General features: G+C 45.2%; 1 protein-coding gene across 1 annotated transcript in view; it reads left to right on the top strand.

Moving 5' to 3' along the window:
* Positions 1–24,460, top strand: part of LOC117452915 (A disintegrin and metalloproteinase with thrombospondin motifs 12-like) — a 40,121-nt gene that overhangs the window by 10,129 nt on the left and 5,532 nt on the right. Inside the window, exons 8-17 of the mRNA XM_034091730.2 lie at positions 18,559–18,702; positions 20,007–20,151; positions 20,247–20,339; positions 20,484–20,629; positions 21,137–21,306; positions 21,777–21,910; positions 22,185–22,305; positions 23,251–23,495; positions 23,893–24,034; positions 24,154–24,280. Coding sequence (XP_033947621.1) covers positions 18,559–18,702; positions 20,007–20,151; positions 20,247–20,339; positions 20,484–20,629; positions 21,137–21,306; positions 21,777–21,910; positions 22,185–22,305; positions 23,251–23,495; positions 23,893–24,034; positions 24,154–24,280 — 1,467 coding nt within the window. The remainder of the gene's footprint in view (positions 1–18,558; positions 18,703–20,006; positions 20,152–20,246; positions 20,340–20,483; positions 20,630–21,136; positions 21,307–21,776; positions 21,911–22,184; positions 22,306–23,250; positions 23,496–23,892; positions 24,035–24,153; positions 24,281–24,460) is intronic.

The raw sequence follows: 24,460 nt of genomic DNA, 5'->3' as shown, positions 1-24,460 counted from the left end.
TATATTTGATCCAATTGGTAGATAGGCTGTATTTACACCATAAAGGTGCACAGCTGATATAAAGGGACACCTAGTGGTTAAAGCATGTTATTGAATTTCATTATTTTTATTATTAGATATTAATAGGATCCCTATAAAGTATAAGTACTCGTTATTCTCTAATAATAGTTAATTAACGACTGTATATAATGACTATTTTGCACATCCCTTTCAAGATTTCAAGATTTTCTAAGGTTTATTGACATATCATATAGGCCTACACAACTATAGTGTAGTTCTGCACTGAATGAAAAACTTGGTCGCAGGTTCCTCAATAGTGCATTACAAGACATCTATCAATATTTGTGCATACCTCCAGCAATGTTAACTATGTTGAAGCACTTATTTTAACTGATATTATACATAATGTATTATACTCTTATAAGATGTATGTAGATATTTAATCTCTGGCCTTGTCAGGTATTGAACAATCAATAAATAAAGAACACAGAATTGTTGAAAATAAAACACAGAATTTGTGTGATTATACTAAATGATTTACAAATAAACACCACTGCATATTTAACTGTTACACATGCTGATGTAACGCAAATGTTCCAACTTGGGATCAATAAAGTATATCTTATCTTAAGCTGATCGATGGCTTCTGCCATATTTGCAAAATGTGCCTATGAACCTTGACAAGTGCATGTTTCAGGCTTATCAATTAATGTAATGTAATGTAATGTTATCACAGGGGTCACAAACATAAGACCAGCTGTTAAATAAAGCTCTTCTGACCTTAGCTGGCATGTGTGTATATATATTAATGCTGCCCATAATGGGCACGAGCAATTTTCACCCATTTATTAATTATATGTTTTAAATGTGAGTGTTTCCTATCCCCTAAACCTCCAGGGATGTACACAGTTGAATACTGGCAACTTCTTATTATGGGAAATACGAAAACGTCTTTTAAAACTACTCCCAGTAGAGACGTGCCATAGATAGAGAACATGTTGCGAAACAGAATAGCCAGCAGGTGTAGTTCTGGGGACGGGGTGGGGGAGGGGGGGACGCAGTGGACCCGTTCAAATCCAGTTTTGAACAGTCTGCCGTGGTTCCATCCCATTTCAAGTGTTGTTCGAGGCTCGATAACCCTCGGAGCACATTCTCCAATCACAGAGCTTGAGGACTATCAAGGGGTTTGTCAAACAGAGCACATGGTGTAGTCCAAACGATAGCTGGGGATTCTGGGTAGTGTAGTGTCTTCTGCCATCCTTTACTCCGAAAAAAGATTTGTTTCTCCGAATCGAAGGGGAAAAATACAAAAGCATTGCACACAATTTAAACCAATCAATGTTGTGTAATTAACAAGGATAATCTGGTGTTTTTTAGTCGATGAGTAGTGCAGATATCACTGTAAAATCAATCGTCAGTAAAGGGAATACTTACTTCCGGGTGTACAATTCTCCGTTATCCAATGAGAATGGACGCTCACATTGCCTTTAAGGGCAGTCGACACAAACGAATGCCGTGCTTCCATGAGCGTCCATAGAAGCATATGGACATCCCGGAAAGCTGAAAACGGACGCTAAGGGCCCTCCCCTTTCGTTGGAAAAAGCCGACACAGGGGACTTGACATAACGTCAACATAGGCCGACCTGGGAGTGAGGATGTGTTGGTTTTTACATCCATCTGATGCAGTAGCAAGTCCTCCTGTGCTGCTTTCTGTAACAACACTCTTACACTCGTCAAGCTGGCCGTGGGGGAAAAAGTCTCTCCATAGTCAATCCCCATCCTCTGGCTATAGCCTTTGGCCACAAACCTTGCTTTGTACTTGTCCATTCCCTCAATATCACTTTTGATAGAGTAAACCCATTTGCCCCACACTGTCTTTTTGCCTTTTGGCAGATTTGTCAGGGTAAATGTGTTGTTGTCGTTTAAAGGGGAAAGGAAACACCATTACAGCTATAATATTCCGGTAGTTTATTCATTTTACAATGGATACTCGCCAAAAGAAAATTAATTATCCGCCGGCCGGGTGGGGAATTCCGGGACCAGGCCGCTGCCATTAGGGGAGTCCCAAATGGTGTGGGTCCTCGCTCCGGGTATCCATACCGGAAGTCAACACAACGTGGCAGATATGGCAGCGATGGAGGAATTTTGCAATGAGATCGACGTTTTGAACGATGAATTTGACTATTCGTCGGGAGATGACATTGATGTGGAAGCATCTACAGTTACCAGGCATCCTCGCCGAGTGGGATACCACCAGTTCCAGTACATTATTACATAATATATATATATATATTAGGGCTGTCAGTCGATTAAAATATTTAATCGCGATTAATCGCATGATTGTCCATAGTTAATCGCGATTAATCGCAAATTAATCGCACATTTTTTATCTGTTCTAAATGTACCTTAGAGGAATATTTTTCAAGTTTTTAATACTCTTATCAACATATGAGTGGACAAACATGCTTTATGCAAATGTTTATTATGATTTGAACAATGACAAATATTCTCATGAATATTAAACACAACAAACTCTGAACATTCGCCTCAATTCAACCTGAAACCTCTCTCATACAATAATACAATACAAAGTGTGTGTGTGTGTGTGTGTGTGTGTGTGTGTGTGTGTGTGTGTGTGTGTGTGTGTGTGTGTGTGTGTGTGTGTGTGTGTGTGTGTGTGTGTGTGATGGATCGTTGGAGCTATGTGCAACTCAAGGCATATGCTCGAACGGGAGCTGCCTGGACGCTGTGATCATGTTGCACGCACTATCCGAGCTGAGTGTGCGGACTTTTCGTACAATGTCCCACTGTCCGGCTGCCTGCATAAAGTCAAGTGCTCGGCGCAGTTGTCGGCGAAATGTCGCTCCTCTGTTTTAATTTGAACAGCTCCTTATATCCGTTAGCGCAGCTAGCTAGCACCAGATGCTAACAACAACAATACACGTAAGGTCTCTCTCTCACTCGCTCGCGCCACACATACACACACCCTCCCGGTCCTCCCGATGGCCAGTCGGTGCCTGCCGGTGAGCATGAAGTGTGGTCTGCAGCAAGCGGACGGCAGGAGCGGGGCTGTCAGCATCAGCTTGTAGTGTCACAGTCTTAAGGAGAACCCAAATGCAGCACTCGAGAAACCAAGGAGAATTGGTAATATCCTTTATTGGAGATTCCACTGGATCGGAGGAATACCAACCGGGCAGTATAACGCACCGGAGGACAGCGGGCAGAAGGTGAGTCAGGGACAGGCAGAGGGTCAGGGAGTAAGCGAGGCGGTCAGCGTGGATACAGGCAGGGTCGGATAACAGGCCAGGCAGGATAGTCGAGGGACAGGCAGGATCAGGAAACAGGCAGAGCAGGCAGGTCGGGGACAGGCAGGGTCGGAACCGGGTAGGCAATCTAGTGTTGAACGCGGGAGAGACAAGCATGAGGCAAAGTACAATCTGGCAAAGAGTGTGTGTCAGGTGCGAGTTTAAATACTGGCAGAAGCTAATGGGTGCAGAAGAGAAAGAGAGTGAGTTAACGAGTGGGTGTGGAAAACAGGTGAGACAGGTGAATGGAAAACTACTGGTGAATGATGGAGCAGACTATGACAGAACCCCCCCCTTAATGGACGGCTCCTGACGTCCCTAAATGCTAATCTACAGATGAAGGTGGGAGGTGGGATTAGTACTCATCTGAAAAAGTTCTTTCCGCCTCCCTCTCCTGCCCCCTGTGGGAATCTGCATCTTCATCAGAAGCCTGCCCCTCGCTGTCCTCCTCTGACGAGCTGACGGTAAGAGGAGAGACTCTCCCTGTGTCTCTGCCCGTCAACGTGACGGTCTTAGACGGTTACTCGGGATTACGCCGATGGAACTCCCTGATGAGCCGGGGGTCCAACACATGACGAGCTGGAACCCAACACCTCTCCTCAGGGCCGTAACCCTTCCAGTCCACCAGGTACTGGACTCCTCTTCCTCTGCGACGGGAACGAAGAAGTCGTCGGAGAGTGTACGTAGGCCCGCCGTCAATCATCCGGGGGGGTGGTGGGGGAGGGATCGCAGGAACCAAGGCACTCTCTCGGACAGGTTTGATCCTGGAAACGTGGAAGGTGGGATGGATCCGCAGAGTCCGAGGCAGTCTTAGCCTTATTCTGACAATCTCAAACGGTCCAATGAATTTAGGTGCAAGTTTCTTTGAATCCACCCGTAAAGGAATATCCCGGGAGGAAAGCCATACCTTTTGGCCCACCTGGTAGACAGGTGCTTCAGAACGTCGGCGGTTGGCAGAGGAGGCGTACCGGTTGGCCGAACAGACGAGAGTTCTCCGGGCTTGATTCCAGGTCTGTCGACAACGACGGATGAAAGCCTGGACGGACGGACAGGTAACCTCCCTCTCCAGGGCCGGAAACAGAGGGGGTTGAAGCCCGTAAGCACACTGAAATGGGGACAGCTTGGTGGCCGAACTGACCAGAGTGTTGTGGGCGTACTCGACCCAGAGCAACTGTTTAGCCCAGGCCGCTGGGTTCTTGGAGACTATACATCGTAAGGTTGTCTCCATCTCCTGGTTCTTTCTTTCTGTCTGACCGTTGGACTGCGGATGGAAACCGGATGACAGACTGACCGTGGCCCCAAGGAGCGTGCAGAATTCCCTCCAGAACACCGAGGTAAATTGAGGACCACGATCGGAAACCACATCAGTAGGCAGCCCATGGAGCCGGAACACATGGAGCAGGACCAGCTCTGCCGTCTCTTTAGCTGAGGGGAGCTTGGGTATCGGCACAAAATGAGCCATCTTACTGAATCGGTCTACCACCGTCAAGATGGCAGTGTGTCCGTTGGACGGTGGCAGACCAGTAACAAAGTCCAAAGAAATGTGAGACCAGGGGCGATGAGGGATAGGCAGAGGTCGTAGGAGACCAGCAGGAGCTTGGTGAGAAGACTTGTTCTGATTGCAAACGGGGCAGGCATTAACAAATTCCCTGGTGTCCTCCTTAAGTGTTGCCCACCAGAACCTTTGCTGGACTACCTCCCATGTGCGTTGGATCCCAGGATGGCAGGTGAGTCTGGAGTTATGAGCCAACTGGAGAACATCAGACCTCAACGTCTGCGGAACGAACAGGCGGTTCGGAGGACAGGCACTGGGTCCCGGCTGGTCCTGCTGGGCAGCCTTGACCCTCTCCTCCACCTCCCAGATGAGGGCGGCGACGAGCTGAGAAGTCGGAAGGATGGTGTCCAAGCCCCTGGGAATGTTACCTCCCTCTCCAAACTGACGAGAAAGAGCGTCAGCCTTAATGTTCCGAGAACCAGGGCGGTAGGAGAGGGAGAAATTGAACCTAGTGAAGAAAAGGGCCCATCTAGCCTGTCGGGAATTCAGTCTGCGGGCCGACCGGATGTACTCCAAATTCTTGTGGTCGGTCCACACCAGGAAAGGTTGACTGGTCCCCTCGAGCCAGTGACGCCACTCCTCCAGAGCCAACTTCACTGCTAGCAGCTCCCGGTTTCCCACATCATAATTCCTTTCCGCTGGAGTCAAACGCTTTGAAAAGAAAGCACAGGGATGGAGTTTTTGGCTGTCCATTGCTCGCTGAGACAGGATGGCTCCCACCCCCATATCAGAAGCATCCACCTCCAAAACAAACTGTCTTACAGGATCGGGTACTCGGAGGATGGGGCCGGAGGTGAACCTCGCCTTAAGGTTCTGGAATGCCTCCTCAGCCGAGGAGGACCACTGGAACATGACCTTAGAGGAGGTCAGGGCTGTGAGAGGAGCGGCCAAGGTACTGTATCCACGAATGAACCTCCGGTAGAAGTTGGCGAACCCGAGGAACTGTTGTAGCCGCTTCCGGGAATCTGGAACCGGCCAGGAAGTGACTGCATCAACCTTGGCAGGATCCATCTCGATGCTCCCTTGTCCCACGATGTATCCCAGAAAAGAGACAGAGGATGTGTGAAACTCGCACTTCTCCGTTTTAACAAACAGCGAGTTCTCGAGTAATCTCCTGAGAACCGCCTGGACGTGGTGCACGTGTTCTTTCAGTGTCTTGGAAAAGATCAGGATGTCATCCAAGTAAACAAACACGTGTCGGTCCAACATGTCTCGGAGCACATCATTTACCAACGCCTGGAATACTGCAGGGGCGTTGGTAAGCCCAAAAGGCATGACTAGGTACTCGTAGTGCCTCGAGGTGGTGTTGAAGGCGGTCTTCCACTCATCCCCCTCGCGAATACGTACCAAGTGGTACGCGTTACGCAAGTCCAGCTTCGTGAATATGGTTGCTCCCTGCAACAACTCAAATGCAGAAGAGATAAGAGGCAGTGGGTATCGATTCTTGATTGTAATGTTATTAAGACCCCGAAAGTCGATACAGGGCCTTAGGGTCTTGTCTTTCTTCTCTACAAAGAAGAACCCTGCGCCAGCAGGTGATGAGGACGGGCGAATAATCCCAGCCGCCAGAGCGTCATTGATATAAGTCTCCATGGAAACTCTTTCCGGAGCAGACAGGGAGTACAATCGACCCCTGGGAGGGCTGGTGCCGGGATGCAGGTCGATGGCACAGTCGTAGGGCCGGTGTGGTGGTAGGGAAGTAGCCCTCGACTTGCTGAATACTTCCTTGAAGTCCAGATATTCCGGTGGAACTCCTGTAACATCCAGAACTTGGCTGGGGTTCCCCGAGCGTTGAGGCGCGGCAGCCTGTTTCAGACAGATCTGATGACAAGAGGGGCTCCATCCCAAAATGGCTCCCGTCTCCCAGTCAATGTTAGGGTTGTGGCAGCGGAGCCATGGGTAACCCAGGATAAGCGGGATATGTGGAGACCGGAGAACATGAAACTGAATAGTCTCGTGATGGTTCCCAGACAGGAGCATGTGAACGGGTACAGTCTGATGAGTCACTGTCCCCAGCAGGTGACCGTCTAAGGCGTTGGCTGGAACTGGGCGAGATAAGGGAACCCGGTCTATACCCAACTGCAGCATAAGCTCTTCATCCATAATACTCGCGTCCGAACCAGAGTCAATAAAAACTGCAAGAGCCTGAGAGCTATCCGGCAATAGCAACCTGGCGTGGCTCAATGGTCTCTGAGTGGGAACAAATCCAGGGGTTTGGCTCACCAGTATGTTCCCCATTACTGCTGAGCCTTGCCTTTTACCGGGCAGTGAGAAACGAAATGGCCGGCCCGGCCGCAGTAGAGACACAGGTTACGACGTCTGCGATGCTCACGTTCCTCCAAAGTGAGGTTGGTGCGACCCACCTGCATGGGCTCATCCCCCCCTGGTTGCGGCTCTGGAGTGAGGTGAGGAGTCGCAGCCAAACTCGGACGTCGGGGCGCCCAGGCATGTTGAACTTCCGCCGATCGTCGCTCCCGTCTCCGTGTCTGGATGCGCCGATCCATGCGGGAAGTCAGTTCAATCAACCCATCCAGTGAATTGGGCAAATCAAACGACACAAGCTCATCTTTGATGTAATCCGCCAACCCACGCAGATAGGCGTCACACTGGGCTGCAGAATTCCAGTTGCTGAGGCGGCTCCGGGTGCGAAACTCAATGGCATAATCCACTATAGATCCATTACCCTGGCTCAGGTTCAATAGTCCTCCTGCAGCGTCTGGACCCACAGACACGGGTCCAAACACCTTGCGCAGCTCCGCAGAAAAAGCGGGGAACGAAGAGCAGGCGGGTGTTTGTTGCTCCCATTCCGCTGTGCCCCACAGTCGGGCTTTCCCAGTCAAATGATTGACCGTGAACGCCACACGAGCAGCTTCAGAAGCGAAAGTGTGTGGCTGCAGTGCAAACAGGATAGAACAGTTCGTAAGAAACGGGCTGCAGCCCTCCGGTTCCCCGGCGTAGCGCTCCGGAGTTCCCACCCGAGGCTCCGGGGTAAATCCCATCAGAGGTGATGCAGAAGCGGGTGTCGACGGCATAGGAAGAGGCGCTGGAGCGGCCACTCCTGCCACTAGCTGCTGCACAGTAGCCGTTAGCTGCTGTAGCTGCGCAGCTAAATAGGTTAGCGTCTGGTCATGTGAAGATGTAGCATGATGAGCCTCGGTGGCCAGGGCGGCTATCGAGGCTTCCTGCCTCTGGAGAGCGTCCTCAACTCTCTCGAAACGGTCTCTTGGTGAAGAGGAGTGCGCTGGGTCCATGTTCTGGCCAGATTGTTCTGTCACAGTCTTAAGGAGAACCCAAATGCAGCACTCGAGAAACCAAGGAGAATTGGTAATATCCTTTATTGGAGATTCCACTGGATCGGAGGAATACCAACCGGGCAGTATAACGCACCGGAGGACAGCGGGCAGAAGGTGAGTCAGGGACAGGCAGAGGGTCAGGGAGTAAGCGAGGCGGTCAGCGTGGATACAGGCAGGGTCGGATAACAGGCCAGGCAGGATAGTCGAGGGACAGGCAGGATCAGGAAACAGGCAGAGCAGGCAGGTCGGGGACAGGCAGGGTCGGAACCGGGTAGGCAATCTAGTGTTGAACGCGGGAGAGACAAGCATGAGGCAAAGTACAATCTGGCAAAGAGTGTGTGTCAGGTGCGAGTTTAAATACTGGCAGAAGCTAATGGGTGCAGAAGAGAAAGAGAGTGAGTTAACGAGTGGGTGTGGAAAACAGGTGAGACAGGTGAATGGAAAACTACTGGTGAATGATGGAGCAGACTATGACATGTAGATGGTATTTTAAACTCGATGCGCTCTGAAACTACGGGGCGGCCGAGGACAAAAAATACACATGCGCTAATCGCGTTAAAATAATTAGTGGCGTTAATTTTCCTTTGCGTTAACGCGTTAACTTGACAGCCCTAATATATATATACATACATTAATAAGGTCACACTGTGTCACTGACACAGTGTCAGTAAATACATGTGTGAGCTAGTAATCTGGTAGTGCTGCAATATTTACCTCTCTCTCGGCAGCTGAAGCAGCTCGTTTGGTTGCTCGAACTTCACGTTTGTTGACACTGGTGTCATTGTCTTGCGCGGCGGGCGTGCTGGGACGGTCGGTGTTCCCGACTGCATACGATGAGAAATCGAATATTGTGGGAACAGATCCTGGCTTCAAATCCGATGTTTTGTATTGAACCAGGCATCCAGACTCATCAAACCTCATTTTGTGGACATAATCGTCATTTCGTCACCTTCTTAAACTAATGGCCTAAGTCATATTTGAAAGTTTTTCAAAAAACAGAAAAAACTGAACCAAATATAGAATATATGATATATATTAATTATTTCACACAAAAAGGTTATGACAATATATGACTATTGACGTACAAATAACACTGTCTGTCAATTGTGTAAAATAAGAGGATTAGATGACTTAGGCCAATTTACGAACATGTTGTTGTGACTTAGGCAATTTGAAACCTGACTTAGGCCTTATTACTTCTTGAGTAAGTGACTTAGGCAAAACAGTGCACTTTCCGCATTACTGTGACAGACCATGGCTGGGTCGGCCACTAACAGTTTCAAATGCTAGAAGAGCATACAGAGACCCAGAAAAGAGAGGGCAGTTTGGACGTTGTTGGCCCTTTAATTCAATATAGCAAACTCAAAAGGTACAACTTAAATCTTAGCTAAATAAAACAAAAGGCAAGTAAATCTAACCCTGAGGAGGCATGTGCCTCTCCTCATACTCCCTCCAGCTCTTCTTTGCTGTGTTTTTAATTGCAGCTAACCCTTTTCCATTTAAAGGTCCCATGTCTTGGCCATTTCGACTGATCATAATTCCATTGTTGAGGTCGACTAGAATAGATTTACATTGTTCAATTTTCCAAACTCACATTGGTTTCTCAAACAGCATCTCTATAGTCTGTGTATTCACTCTCTGTCCTACACACCTTGTTGGAGCTCCTGCCCCCCCCCCCACCCTGTGAGCCCACTGTGCTCTGATGAGTCCACCACCGTTACAGCTGAACATCAGTGATTATGTGTTACAATGGCATTAGTTAGCAACCAGAAAATGACACCAGTAATGACAAACAGATGAGAATGCTGCATGCGGTCTGGGTGCTGTGTTGGCGAGACGTTGCGGGGCTCGCTGCTCCGCCCTTTGAGGCTCGAGGAGCGGACAGTGTGAGCTGTATTACTGGTGTCGTTTCCTGGTTGCTGCTTGGGGTCTGCGAGATACCACGGAACTCAGCCTGAGCACACACTCAGAGTGTCTGGCGAACTGTGAGTGGAGATCCACGTAGCTGCGGCTGAGTGTGCCGGCAAAACTCAGCGGAACATCTCGGCTGAGAAAAGATAAGGGTGTGTGTGTGTGTGTGTGTGTGTGTGTGTGTGTGTGTGTGTGTGTGTGTGTGTGTGTGTGTGTGTGTGTGTGTGTGTGTGTGTGTGTGTGTGTGTGTGTGTGTGTGTGTGTGTGTGTGTGTAGCTCCACGGATTGGTCCATTTGGAACTGGGTAAGATTACGTCACTATACTCAGGAAGAAACAAATGGAAAAAGAGAAATGTCCAACGAGGCGTTCTGGGGCAGCACAGACAGGTCTTTTCTGTGTTAGAGTTTTACTCGCTACAGGGTGCACTTTGAGGGTTTGTGACTCTGCACACTGTTTACATGCAGAAAAACCTACATAACACACTAGGGGACAGGTAATAACCGGAAAAGCATGACATGGGACCTTTAAATCAGTTTATCCCCTGAATCTTTCTCAGTCATCTTGATTTGTGTGTGTGTGTGTGTGTGTGTGTGTGTGTGTGTGTGTGTGTGTGTGTGTGTGTGTGTGTGTGTCTAATTATGTGGCAAATTGTCAAAAAGCTGATGACACTAGACGGGCATGACATGTTTCATGGACTGAAGGTCCTGAAATGTCCTCTCCTTGATTGGCAGAGCGTCAACTTCAGCAATTGCAGCTGCCTGTTGATATTCCTGATGTAGTTGGGAGATGGTTGTGCCTGGGTGAATGAACTTCTTGTCTTTGTAGGGCGCTGTCCTTCTGCAGTAGTGTGAATCAACAGTGGGCAGATCCTTCAACCAGTCCTTAAGGAACTCTGTGACAGCAGTTTCCAGCTTTGCATTTTTGCCACTCTGAGGTGGAGATGTAGTTGGCGGGTCTGCCACTTGTTCGTCATGGTCGATGGTGTCTTTGTTCAGCCAGTGTAATGGTTCTTTCAGGGATACCAAGTGTAGAAGAAAAAAAGCTTTGCACACTTTAAGATTCGTTCCATCCTGAAGTTTCAGTTGGTAGGAAAATGATGAACTGCGCCTGGATCCCTCACCAACTTTCTCTCTTTGGCTTCATGGTAACCTTTGTGATCAAAGTGGTGACGTATAACCGATGTTCTTCCCAGTTGTCCATTGACCAAACTTTCTAAAATATCCACTGCCTCTGCTCTTCTGTAATGGATTGACAGTCTCGAGTCGTGACTCGTTGACAGAACTTCGAATTGCAGGGAAGGCCCATAGCCTTTGCAGCTATTTCTTTGCCACCTTTGACCTTGTATGCCATTCCTTTGAGATGTTTCTTCCTGGATTCATTTTGCTTCCATGTTTCTGGGCTGAGGTATTTATGTTGTTTCCTTTTGACCATATTGTTTTCATACATCCTCTAGATGAGGACCATAATGTTCTGAAGTTGCTGCCAGACTGTCTTCATTTTCAGGGAGAGAGGACTCATCAGAGGATGGATTGTAGTTTGGGTCAATGATAACATCATCATCATCTAAGTCTTCTTCATGGTGTGGACGGGTCTGCTTGGCATCTTCAGCAACACTCTCTTCTTCAATGAGAGTGTTTAAGTTATTGTCTGCTCCATCTGATACAGGGTCTTGGCCTGGTACATGCTGCTCCATCTCTTTAACAACGGTCTCATTTTCATTGGATGATTCCTGATCGGTGTCTGAAAAGTCAAGTGCATCTCCTACCAAAAAGGAGTAGGCGTACGGTCACAACTGTGATCATTATGAAAAAATGTTTTGTAATTGCACTGTGGTCCTATGTATTAATACATTAAAGCTATTTTTGATGAATATCATTTGGCCAAATTCAATTAAAAAAACATGTAATCTTTCCTAATAAGATGGAAATGTAATGTGGAAAAATGAGACAATAATACAATATTAAGAATTGAAACAGACAAATGCAAAATGTACTTTTTCTAATTCATAATTATGCAGTAATTGTAACCGTTACTTTTGAAAGGTTAGATTAGTTTTTAGATTAGTCTTTATTGTCCCAGAAGGGAATGTGTGCATGCTTCATGGAGCTACAGTAGCTATATTAGCTACAGTAACTATAGTACCTACAGTATAGCTTCGGTAGCTACAGTAACTATACATTGTGAAAGTAAAAGACTAAATAACTACACAATATTTATAGCCCAGCCTATAGTATAGTAAACATCACTTCCCAATAGGGGACAAGCCCTGAACCATGAAAATAACTTAATTTATCTGTTAGTTTTTTCTTTTTCTTGAAGTAGCCATTTTGTAAAGCTTGTCAAATGGCCTAAGTCACAAGACAATGTGACTTAAGCCATTATGTTTTTTAAATATATGGCCTAAGTCACACTCTTGACATAGGCCATTATACTATCAGGGTAGGAACAGCACTATCCTTTCAATAAGGATGTAGGCAATTTTACCAGAGGTGGCCAGCATCAAGAAGAGATGATTTAGGCAAAAAAAACATTTTCTCCAAAATATGACTTAGGCCATTAGTTTAAGAAGGTGACGATTTGTAAAGTGTTCGCTGCACACACGTGCGTACTGATTCAGCGGCGGATCGGACCGTTTCATGGAAATAACCCATGCTTTGAGCAGCTTCTCATCCTTTAGTGGCAGCCTATGGAAATGTACTTCTTCCTTCTTTGTATAAAAACCATTTGTGCAGCCTGGGGCAATACAATACGCTCCTGACGACGACCGTTTTCTTTTGTTGGAAACCACTGGTGCATTGCACGCCATGTTGTTTGCAGCTGTATTGAGCTTTGGCCCAGGAAGCCGTACACACACAGTGACGTCACTGGGAAAGTCCCGAATCGATGGAAGCACCCTAGGTCATTAGGCGCGTATTTAAACAAATAAATGTGCGTATCTCGATCGTTTACATTGGAAATAGACTAGATAAATACATTTCCTAATGGGAATATTGTCGCATGGAAAGCAGTTTGAAAAGTGTTTCCATTTCCCTTTAATGACTGGCTTATCTATAGCCAATCGAGTAGCACTTGAAATGTTTGGCTTTATGAAACCTGATGTACTTATATGATTCTGTTTTCTTCAAGGTTATTGTAAGTCGCTCTGGATAAAAGCGTCAGCTAAATGCAATGTAATGTAATGTAATGATTGGATTTCGTCATCCATGGCTTTGACCCATTCTCTTGAGTCCGTTGACGTCATAGCCTCCTTAAATGTCTGTGGAATGCCACATACTGCTCTGTAGCAGTAGTCTACGGTAGTATGAATCCCATCACTATCACTGTCTTCAGTTACAAAGTGACTTGGTTTCCTTCTGTCTCTAGTCGGGTATCTCCCACCCTCAGATTCATCATCTGTCCCACTTGGTTGTGTTTGGCTACTGTCGTCAGACATAGTTACTGGACTGTCACTTTGTGCACTAGTCTCTTTAGCATTCTCTGTGCTCTCATGTATCTCCGGTGTGACCCTGCTAGCCCTAGGCTGCCTCACACTGTATTTGTCATCATTTGGGTCTGACCCAAATGTCTGTTTCTCCACAGTTACCTTGTTTACAAACTTGACTAGCCTGTGCTTTTGTACTTTCTCAGTATCTGGGTGATAGACCAAATACGCGGGGCTGTTCTTGTCATAACCCACAAAACGACCCTGATCACACCTGGAATCAAGTGTTTCCTTTGTCCTGTTTGTATGTGTAACATACAGACCCAAACTTCTGCATTGTAGAGACGTTAGGCTTTTTATCTGTCAGCATCTGGTAAGGGGTTTGTCCTGTACGCCTGTTAAAACATCTGTTATGTACTATGGCTGCTGTTTGGACTGCGTAGTTCCATAACTGTTTTGGTAGCTGACTTTCAGTTAGCATACACCTACCCATCTCAAAAAGAGTACACCAGCTTCTCTCAGCTGTACCGTTCTGGTGGGGTGAGTACGGGGCTGACGTCTCATGTCTTATCCTATTTTTCCTTAACAACGTTTGGAAATCCCTGCATGTGAACTCTGTGCCGTTGTCTGACCTTATACACTTCACTTTCCCGTATGGGGCTGTATCTGCTAGGAATTTTTTCGTTGCCTGTACCGTGTCACTTTTAGTTTTTAGAAAATATACACATATTGCACCCGAGTAGTCATCAGTGAATGACTGTACATATTTGTAACCATCTCTTGACTCTGTAGCTACTGGACCGGCTAGGTTCGTGTGCTGTGTACCATTTGTAATGGAGCCTTTGCTCTACTATCAGGGTTTCTATTTCTGGTTTGTGCAAATTTCCCCTGAATACACACCTCACATTCTTGGTCGGGTCTATCTGTTTTGCCCTTGATCTGCATACCTTCAACCACATTTTGCATTTGCACATCGTCATAATTACAGTGGCCTAGTATTTCATGCCACGTCTGTACATCATGGCAAGCATTGCATTTGTCACTATTCTCACCTTCAGTGTGCAAATAATACAACCTGTTGTACACATGAATGTCAAACCTGGTACCGTCTTTGTGTATCAAAGCGTCTTTTCCCTGCTTGAAAACGACCGTGGCTCCGCTGGTGGTCACTGCCTTCACTGAGAAGATGTCCTGGGGATATGACGGTATAAACAATGCCTTTCTCAGCGTAGTGGTATGTCGCCGTCCTCCGCTGTCTACCAGGCAAACCTCTGCTTTTCCCTTGCGTTGAGCGACGCCGTTGCACCGGGTACCATCTGCCAGCTCCATGCAGTGTGGCTTGAACGTGTCATAGAAGTTTTTGAACTTGGTGATGTCCGTGATGATGTGCGAGGTGGCTCCTGTGTCGACCATCAGGCCCTTCTCCTGGATGCTGCGTGCTGGCTGCCGCTGGACCCTGTTTTTTCCGTCTTTGATCCTGAAGACGTAATCTGCGTTGCCACCATCTTCTTCTGAGACTTTTCTCGCGCCATCTTGTCTGTCTTTACGCCTGCACGTGGCGTCTTTGTGTGTGTCACTTTTGCATTGACTACACCATGTCTTCTGCCGACACACTCTCGCTCTGTGGCCTTTTGTGCCGCACTTAAAACACTCAATATCGGCATTGTCACCGTTCCTGTCATATGCACCTTGCTTTGCGGGCCGCCGTCCGGGTCTCGCTTGAGTCTTCATCACGTTATCACTCGACTCTGTCGTGCTTCATTTCTCTGTGTCTTCAAAACTCCTTAGCTTTGTCCTGAACTCTGGAAACGTTATATTGTCATCATTATGTGCCACGTGTATTGCAAATGGCCTAAATATCTCAGGCAGTCCTTTTAAGACCATGGCTATCAGTAGGCGCCTAACGTTTCACCTGCGTTCCGTAGCGCAGTGATGGTGGTTTCTGCCCGTATGATATAGTCGGTGACACTTTCACTGTTCGTGATGTCAACATGGTATACAAGTTTATTATCCGGGGTTTTCCCCTCCCGACATAATATCCCCTTAATATCTTTAAGGCTTCTCTTGCATTGTCGGGCGCATCCCTCATAATTAGCAAGAGGCTTTTGTCGTCTAAAAGTTGTATTAGCTCAGCATACGCGTCTGCATTTTTCTTGCCGTCTGCCGCTATCTCGGCTTCACTATTTGGTTCTCTTAGAATCGTGTTCTTTAACCCTAATAGGTGAAGGTGTCCTAACACTTTTGTCTCCCAAAGTTCGTACTTGGTTTCATCTCCGTCGAACATCAGTCGAGGCAACCTGCTTGTTCCTCGATTATCCATGTTAGCTTATCTTGCTATCCCGTTAGCACGCTGTTCGCCGTGACTTTCTGACGGTGATACATTTTCAAACTTCTCCCCGAATGACTCCTGGGCCCATAACCTGTTGAGGTTTAGGATGGCAGCTTCTTCTTACGCTGCACTCGGAGAGAAATATTGGAGACGGAGACGATGAACTGTTTAGCCCTTGAGCATGATTTATTCCTCTGCTTCACAGGTGATTCCTTCGCTCAGCCGAGCTAACTTAGAAGAGAACAAACATAGACAGTGTACACGTGCATCAGGTGAACACACCCTCATTTACATGACGCAAGACTGGTCATTAGTAGCACGTAATACTACAGTGCCTCACAGTGGTACAATAACAGTATTACATACAATAACTGAGGACATATGTAAACATTTCCCTTAACAGCTACCATCTGTTTTATAGAGTAACTGACCTTAGTGATGGCAAAATGAAGCTTTGAATGAAGCATCGAACCACTTGGACAATTGTGTCGGAAATAGGTTAATTTCTCGAAGCTTCAGTTACAGCGACCTCTCCTGGCGAAGTGCAAGGCTGCAGTGGGTTTAACGTATTATTGCCTTGAAAAATATTCGATGCACACACACACACACACACACACACACACACACACACACACACACACACACACACACACACACACACACACACACACACACACACACACACACACACACACACACACACACACACACACACACACACACACACACACACACACACACAGACTGAATATCATGTTCTATTTGCAATTAAAGATTAATAATTGTGTGTATTTGGTTATTGAGAAGAGACTAGAGAGTGCTGGACATTTTTTTGGGAGGAGAGGGCAGTTATCAACTTTTATCAGTTATTAAAGTTGAAAAGCAATGATTAAAATACATCCATTCTGGGCTTTGAACCAGCTGCGCGGAGGACATCGCCGCATTTGGGCCGCCGGCTCTACCCACTGGGCTATCTATTCCTTGAAATATTGAACTGTTTTTATATTACTGATAATTGTCTTTTTGTTCACAACTTCTCCACATTTCGAAGTGTTTCCCGAGCCAGAACGACCTATCTTTCTTCCTGGCTTGCTCTATAATGATAGTACGATTCAAATGCAATACCAACAACTCAACAGTAACAACGCAAACTACGACAACAACCCACACATTGCGCATTATTTAGAGCGGTCATAAAGTGTTGAAGCGCTCAAATTTTAAACTGTTTCAACCTGTCACCTGTCAGAATCGAGACGAGGCAGTGATTGAATCGCGTGAATGGACCGCGAACCAGTCATTCAGGAAATGAAGCAGTTGCTGCTTCGGACGTCACATGTCACGTGATTTGAAGCAGTTGCTGCTTCGGACGTCATATGTCACGTGATTTGAAGCAAGCTTCGAAGCACTGCTTCTATGGAATAGGAAGTCCAGGGTTGAAGCTCCGTTCGAAGCTTCAGTGTCAAACTGCCATCACTAACTGATCTCACTTTATATTAATAGAACAATAATGTCATTGTTAGCTAATGAATGTTTCGATGCTGAAAATCGGCAAATTGACAAAGTTTTCATTGGTCCCTCTTCTTTAGAAAAGACCAGGAAGTGAAGGATCCACGGATCGTGTTAAAATCACGCAAGGCACGCAATGACAAGTATAAAGTATAAAGTACAGGTATTTGTTTTAAAAATGTAAGAAGTAAAAGTAAAAAGTTGTCAGAAAAATAAGTAGTGGAGTAAAGTTCTGATACCAGAAAAATGTACTTAAGTACAGTAACGGAGTATTTGTACTCCACTACTTCCCACCTCTGATAATGGGCGATGTGACAAAGACAGAATCTCGTTCGTATGATGGTTACCATAGGGATACACAGTTGCGTTATCAAATATCCTAGCTTTATTACATTTGCTTATAAGTGAATGGGCTGGATAGTATCTGGTAACCAGACCTTGGTTAAAAAAAGATTACCTGAGAATGATGCGAGGTGCATTTAGTAACCGTAAATGTAAATGTTTTACATGTTTATGTTTTTATGTTTTATGTCTTGTCCTTGTATGTTTCTTTGTAAAGCGACCTTGAGGTTATGAAAGGCGCTATATAAATTCAAGTTATTATTATTATTATTAAAGAACATTTTATTTTTGTTTGCCTCTTAAGATAACTGCAGCCACCTCCCCAATGTTGAATCACATCAAGATAATGAACATTAGTTTCCCCTGACTTATACAAAGAGCACCTTCCTTTGAACCTTTTTTCAGACATGAAATACAGACATGCCAACGCATTTATTGTGAACCCAATAGCAGGACAAACTTCGTCATCTTTTCAGACTTGGTTTTTGGCTCCAGGTCAAATGTCTGACTATTATGTAAACCTACACACTATCTGTCTGAATGAACATCTTTGCTATTGTGAAAGCACAATTTGTTAACTGATTATTCGTTTTCTTGTGTTTTTATGTTACAAATCATACATTTTGTACAACTCTTCTGTTTTCTTAAGAACTTCACTGCTTTGTACTCCCAGGTAATGATGTAGGACATGCACAAACAAAAGGGATCTAAGACTTTGGAGTGGATTTCAAATCAGAGGATTGACGCTGTCGACATTTTATTAAGATAAAGATGTTTTTTCAGAGGTTCAATCAGTATTTGCAGGTCCAAGAGCTGAATGCAATCCTGGTGAAACATGTTTTCTTTTGTTAGGATAATAACATAATTGGTCTTGCTGGTTGTGTTTTGAACACAGCTTTGGAATCCATCATGACGGTCAGGGGAATGACTGCGAGCTGGAGGGGAGGCACCCGTTCATCATGTCCAGACAGCTGATGTACGACAGCTCGCCTCTCACCTGGTCCTCCTGCTCCAAAGACTACATCACACGCTTCCTCGAGTAAGGCTGCATTCATACTTTATTCTGAAGCCATGGATCATAACATGATTCTCTTACTGTTCACGCTGTTTTTTCCAAGTGGTCTAGAAATTGTGTGCATTTCCAGGGTTGTGAAATCATTGTTTGAATTACAGTCATTCCAAACAAGCAGTGACTCTTAATATTAAAGTGAAAATGCTGGTGCAGATTTGAAAGGAGGTGGTGAAAATTATTGAAAAAAACCTGCAATGGTAGAACAAAAATGCAGTTATAAAGACATTCATGTGTAGCAAACCATGACAATCTCAATTTATAGGGGGCAACAAAGATCTTACATGCCAATAATATGCTGTACAAGCACAATTCATTTACAGCCAGAAAATCCAACAATAATGAAAGAAAAGCAAGAGGAGCCTCAGGGAACATACGAGGGCGGTCACACTTACACAAATAACTAAAAGAGTTTGCCTTGACTCTGATTATTTTCTCTTTAAAACTGAGTCAACTGTGAATTTAACAATTCCTTTCTGACAACAAAAATTGGACCTGGAGCAAATTCAAAAGAGTTTGTTGAATTTTAGTATTTTCCGCATCACCCTATTTGATAGGATTCTGTGCTATAGGACACTGTAAATTGCAGTACAAAAGCAAATATATGTTTGTTCACTTGCATGTTGACACAAGTTTTTATAATTGTTTTAAATGTTACTAAAGTTAAAACGCATACTAGTACCCACAAGTATGAACTTCTCTCGAACAAACTCTCCATGCTCCTCTTAAGTCCCTTACACCTGGGCAGAGCTCATATGTGAATGGGAGCAGGGAAATCTGTACCACTTGTTTCCCACCTCCAGGCAAAGTAACATGGGTGGAAGTGCCGGTACAGCAGTGTTGTGGACACATAATTAACATTACAGGGAAAAATAAAAAGGGTTAACTAGGCCTTACCAAAGAAGCTCGAACCAATCACAATATTTCAGAGATGAAGTACTTATTCACAGATTAGCATTTACACCAATGCTGAGGCCATTAAAAGCGCTCCTCACAAGCCATGTTCCTTAAATATTAAGCACGTGTACATCCAGCCCTGCCCCATCTTCTTCTTCTGTTGAGTTTGTATGGTAGTCAATGTGTGAATTGTGAAAATCGCTAGTGTTTCCTAAAAGGTTATCCCAGTAACTTACTGAGAACTATTTGTGAAAGAGTCCTTATTCTGTTGACCTTTCAAGCATTCTCTGTCAGGCATCTCTCTCAGCACCACACATTGTTCCCCTTTCTCTTTTTCAAAGGTCACACATTCTTTACCTTTTTTGTGTTTGTCTTAGTCGTGGCTGGGGTTTCTGTCTGGATGACCGTCCTTCTAAGAGAGACCTAACCACCCCGCTGGCTCGCCTCGGTGTCCGCTACACCACACACCACCAGTGCCAACTCCAGTACGGCCCGAACGCAACCTTCTGCCATGAGGTCGATGTGAGTGTCTATCGTGAATCCAAGACTTAAAATGTTAGGAATCCATTAGAATATAATCCTTTTCTCATTGTTTACGGATTACATCTTTCTTTCAGAACATTTGCCAGATTCTTTGGTGTTCAGTGAACGGATCCTGTCGCTCCAAACTGGACTCGCCTATAGATGGCACCCGCTGTGGACCGGAGAAGGTGGGTGCCATTTGGCTTTGTCTTGTTAGAGTGTGAATTTCATTAGCCTGGGGAATGAAGATGGTTGGGATATAAGGCTTGTACTGACGCAAAGTACTTAAAGTGTCATCTTACAGGTCTTATTTGTGTGATTTTCTCCTACAGTGGTGTATCTCAGGAGAGTGTGTGATTGTGGGTAAACTCCCAGAGAAGGTGAATGGAGGCTGGGGACAGTGGACGAAATGGTCTCACTGCTCCAGGACCTGCGGGACTGGAGTTCAGTCAGCAGAGAGGGAGTGTAACAACCCCAAGTAAGAGCTGATTTTAAATCTGCCATTGAAGTATTTCAGGGCACTACTTTTTTTTGTACATATACCTGCCATAAACCTGTTTATCTTCCAATGGCAAGTCTAACACAATTCATGTTTTTTTTCTTTAAAATGGTTGATTGAAATTATGCTACCGAACAAAAAAGAAGCCAATAAATAGAATGAAAAATAGTTGGACCAAGGGATGTCATTAGCCTCCTCTACTAGCAGAAAACTCGATTGTTCCAACTCTATATTTTTATTAATTAGTGTATTCTTATCTTTTTTTCCCTTTTTAAAACAAAATCCCTGATGGCTCCTCTACACTTGCATAAAACCTCACAAGAATCATACACAACAGACGGTCTTGCATCTTAATTAAAACCACACCATCTACAAATGTTTCTGTCATGTCAATTTATGTATTAATTATTCTCCAGTCTCACCTGTCATGTCTCACTTCACTAAATTCAAAAAGAAAACAAAGTCTTTCTCTTGTTTTTTCTCCAGACCAGAGTTTGGTGGCAAGTACTGCACCGGGGAAAGGAAACGTTATCGGACCTGTAACACAAAGCTGTGTCAGAATAATGAACCAAGCTTTCGAGAGATGCTGTGCAGCGAATTTGACACTGTGCCTTACCACAATGAGCTCTACCAGTGGATCCCTGTGTCCAACCCAAGTGAGTGATCAAAGCCTCAAATATAAAGATAAGTTTAGATACTACAGAAAGACAGACACACACCCTTTAATTAGCCCTTTTTTCCTACCACATCAATCTGAAGCTGCGATCATGTATGTCACCCAACAGATGGCAGCATTTACACGAAAAAGCAATCGCAGCACACAATGCAGTTGGTTGAAGTTGGTTGAAGTTGTATGTGGTTTTCCGTTAACTGCAGTTAATGTCCTTGCTGAAGTTTACTTTATATCAATTCCTAAACTGAATTAACTAGTTATATATAATGTTATTTTATAAGGCTTATTAGGTTTTTTGTTCAATAGAAAAAAGAGCTCCAACATTTCTTGACATCATGATGAAACTTTTGTAAGTATGCCTTGTTACTGATAATCAGGCATGACAATAGTAGACACTCAATAGAACAAAGCTACTTTATTCTCTCCTTTTCCCCACCCTTCAACCATCTTCAGTAAACCCATGTGAGCTGTACTGTCGACCAGACGTTGAGTATTTTACGGAGAAGATGCTGGACACTGTGACAGATGGGACTCCGTGCTTCATGAACAACAAGTCCAGAAACATCTGTGTCAACGGAGTGTGCAAGGTATTGTGGCTGGGTAAGAGACAGGGGGGGGGGGTGATAGTGGACCAGGATAGGAGTTTTAGTTTAACATCAGTATAAGTGAGTGAGAAGCTTTTCTGTGCAAACTCTCAACTTATGTGACCCTGTTATGTGTCTCTATATTTGTGTGTGTGTGTGTGTGTGTGTGTGTGTGTGTGTGTGTGTGTGTGTGTGTGTGTGTGTGTGTGTGTGTGTGTGTGTGTGTGTGTGTGTGTGTGTGTGTGTGTGTGTGTGTGTGTGTGTGTGTTGTGTGAAGGCGGTAGGCTGTGACTATGGCATTGACTCAAACGCTGTGGAGGATCGCTGCGGGGTCTGTTTGGGTGACGGCACAAGCTGTGAGACGGTCTACAAGTCGTTTGATGAAGAAGAAGGCTTTGGTAAGTTTGATACAATGAATTTTTGAGCAAATTGAATTATCCAGACCTAAGATTTGATCCAATTATAAAACTGTAACGCAAAACAGAAAACCTTCTAATGAGGAGGAGCTTTGATATACCCACCAGACGAGTGTGAAATAGCAGAATTTTAATTTATGTCTACAGGCAGAAAGTCATTTCAGGACTGTTCATTAGCATTACCCCAATGTTTTGTGATGCTGTTGTCATGGCAGCCTTCTGGTCCACAAGGTGCAGCTGTTTGTCCTGCTGGTGTTTGTGTGTGTGGCGAGTGTGTGTCTATCTTCAGGCCCATGCTTTTATTCAGCTAAATCGTATCTATATCTGACATATCTTTGGCTAATTTAAAAAAAGTATAACTCACATGCAGAGTCAACACACGGCAACATTTATCGAGAAAGAGGCTCTAAAACAATACAAAAACGTTCTTCCTTCTTTGCCTCTCTTTCTCTCTGCCTGTGTGTTTGCCCCACACAGCATCCTTTCTAGATAACCAGCCCAGATGTGTAAAACTTCAAAAGGCTTAGACCAGGGGAAAACCTCCCCCTCCTTTGCACAAACACAGAAACACACACACCTTCCCACAAACATCATTAAACTCCAGAGACCTACTCATAGCTGCTTTCGTCCTCCCCCATCCAGCCCCCCATCCACACACAATAAAAACAGAGACAAGGCAGTGCCCCCCACGCCGAATACGCACACGTGTACACACACACACACGCACACACACACACACACGCACACACGCACGCACGCACGCACACACACACACACACACATGCCAACCACCCCCACAGACCGAGCCCACCCTCTATTAAAGATCAGAGAGAAACTGTCTGGTAGTCTGGATGTGAGTGTGGCAGCAGCCATGGTGGGCCATCCATTACCTCGCGGTGACTCTGACTCCCCTCTCCACTCTCCCAGGGTACATGGACGTGGGTGTAATACCTGAGGGGGCGCGGGACATCCTGGTAAAGGAAGTGGAGGAAGCAGGTAACTTCCTGGTTCTGAAGACCGAGACCTCTGAGGAGTATTTTCTCAATGGCAACTTTATCATCCAGTGGAACGGGGAGTACCAGGCCGGTGGGACGACATTCTACTACGAACGCAGCGGGAACTTGGAGAACCTCACGGCGCCTGGACCCACCTCACATCCCGTCATGCTGCAGGTAGGGTCAATCTGCGAAGGGTCTTTGTTTTTTGTAGTTTTTAAAAACGTTTGTATTTGAGAGATATATAGCATTAATCAGAAATCCACAATGTAACTCAGTGTCTTTTGAGGGTGGTTTCAACCAATCAGGGATAGAGAAAGGGACTTTAGGATAGCTAACCATAGCCAACCATTCAGAGCATGCACATGTTGCATGTTTTCCAAATGAGCCTAAACATATCTGCGTGAAGGATTAGATCACAATAAATACAGACAGTATATAAGCAATTGTTCTCTCAAATACTCAAAGACACCAGATACTAAAATGAAATTGAAGGGGAATTGAACATTTGTTTGTATGTCCAATATTTCATGTTGAAATCATACTCTACATTAAAATTCATGTGGCTGTCCAGTTGCTGTTCCAGGAGAAAAACCCAGGTATAAAGTACGAGTACATCATCAAGAAGACAAAAGGGACAGGAAATGAGGTCATCGAACCCATCTACAGGTGGAGGCACGGGGCATGGACTGACTGCAGCACCACCTGTGGCTTAGGTTGGTGTTGCATTAGACAAGAGGGATCGTCATTCTAAACATTTTTTATGGTAAATAATTTCAGTGACAGTTAAGTAACGGCCTGGTCATTCCGCTTTCTGTATTCCTGGCTGCTTTAGGTCAGCAGCACCAGCCTGTGCGGTGCTTTGAGATGGACGTGGGTGTCGTGGATGAGTCTCTGTGTGACCCGGTCAGCCGTCTGGAAGACAGAATCCGAAAATGCAAGATTATGGATTGTCCTGCAAGGTCCTCACTCTCAAATGCTGTTTAACTATTTTTCAGTCACTGTCAGTATATTTTGACTTGGAAACGTATTGGTTATGGAACCTCAATACTGTTTTTGTTAACAACTAAAATGTGTTCGCAGAATATATTTAAAAATGCCAAGTAACGACAGTCGTTACTTGGCCTGGACAGATTTATAGT

This window comes from Pseudochaenichthys georgianus, chromosome 9, assembly GCF_902827115.2.
Source record: "Pseudochaenichthys georgianus chromosome 9, fPseGeo1.2, whole genome shotgun sequence".
Classification (NCBI taxonomy): Eukaryota; Metazoa; Chordata; class Actinopteri; order Perciformes; family Channichthyidae; genus Pseudochaenichthys; species Pseudochaenichthys georgianus.
The sequence above is the reverse complement of the archived record's forward strand: the minus strand, read 5'-3'. Positions and strand labels throughout refer to the sequence as shown.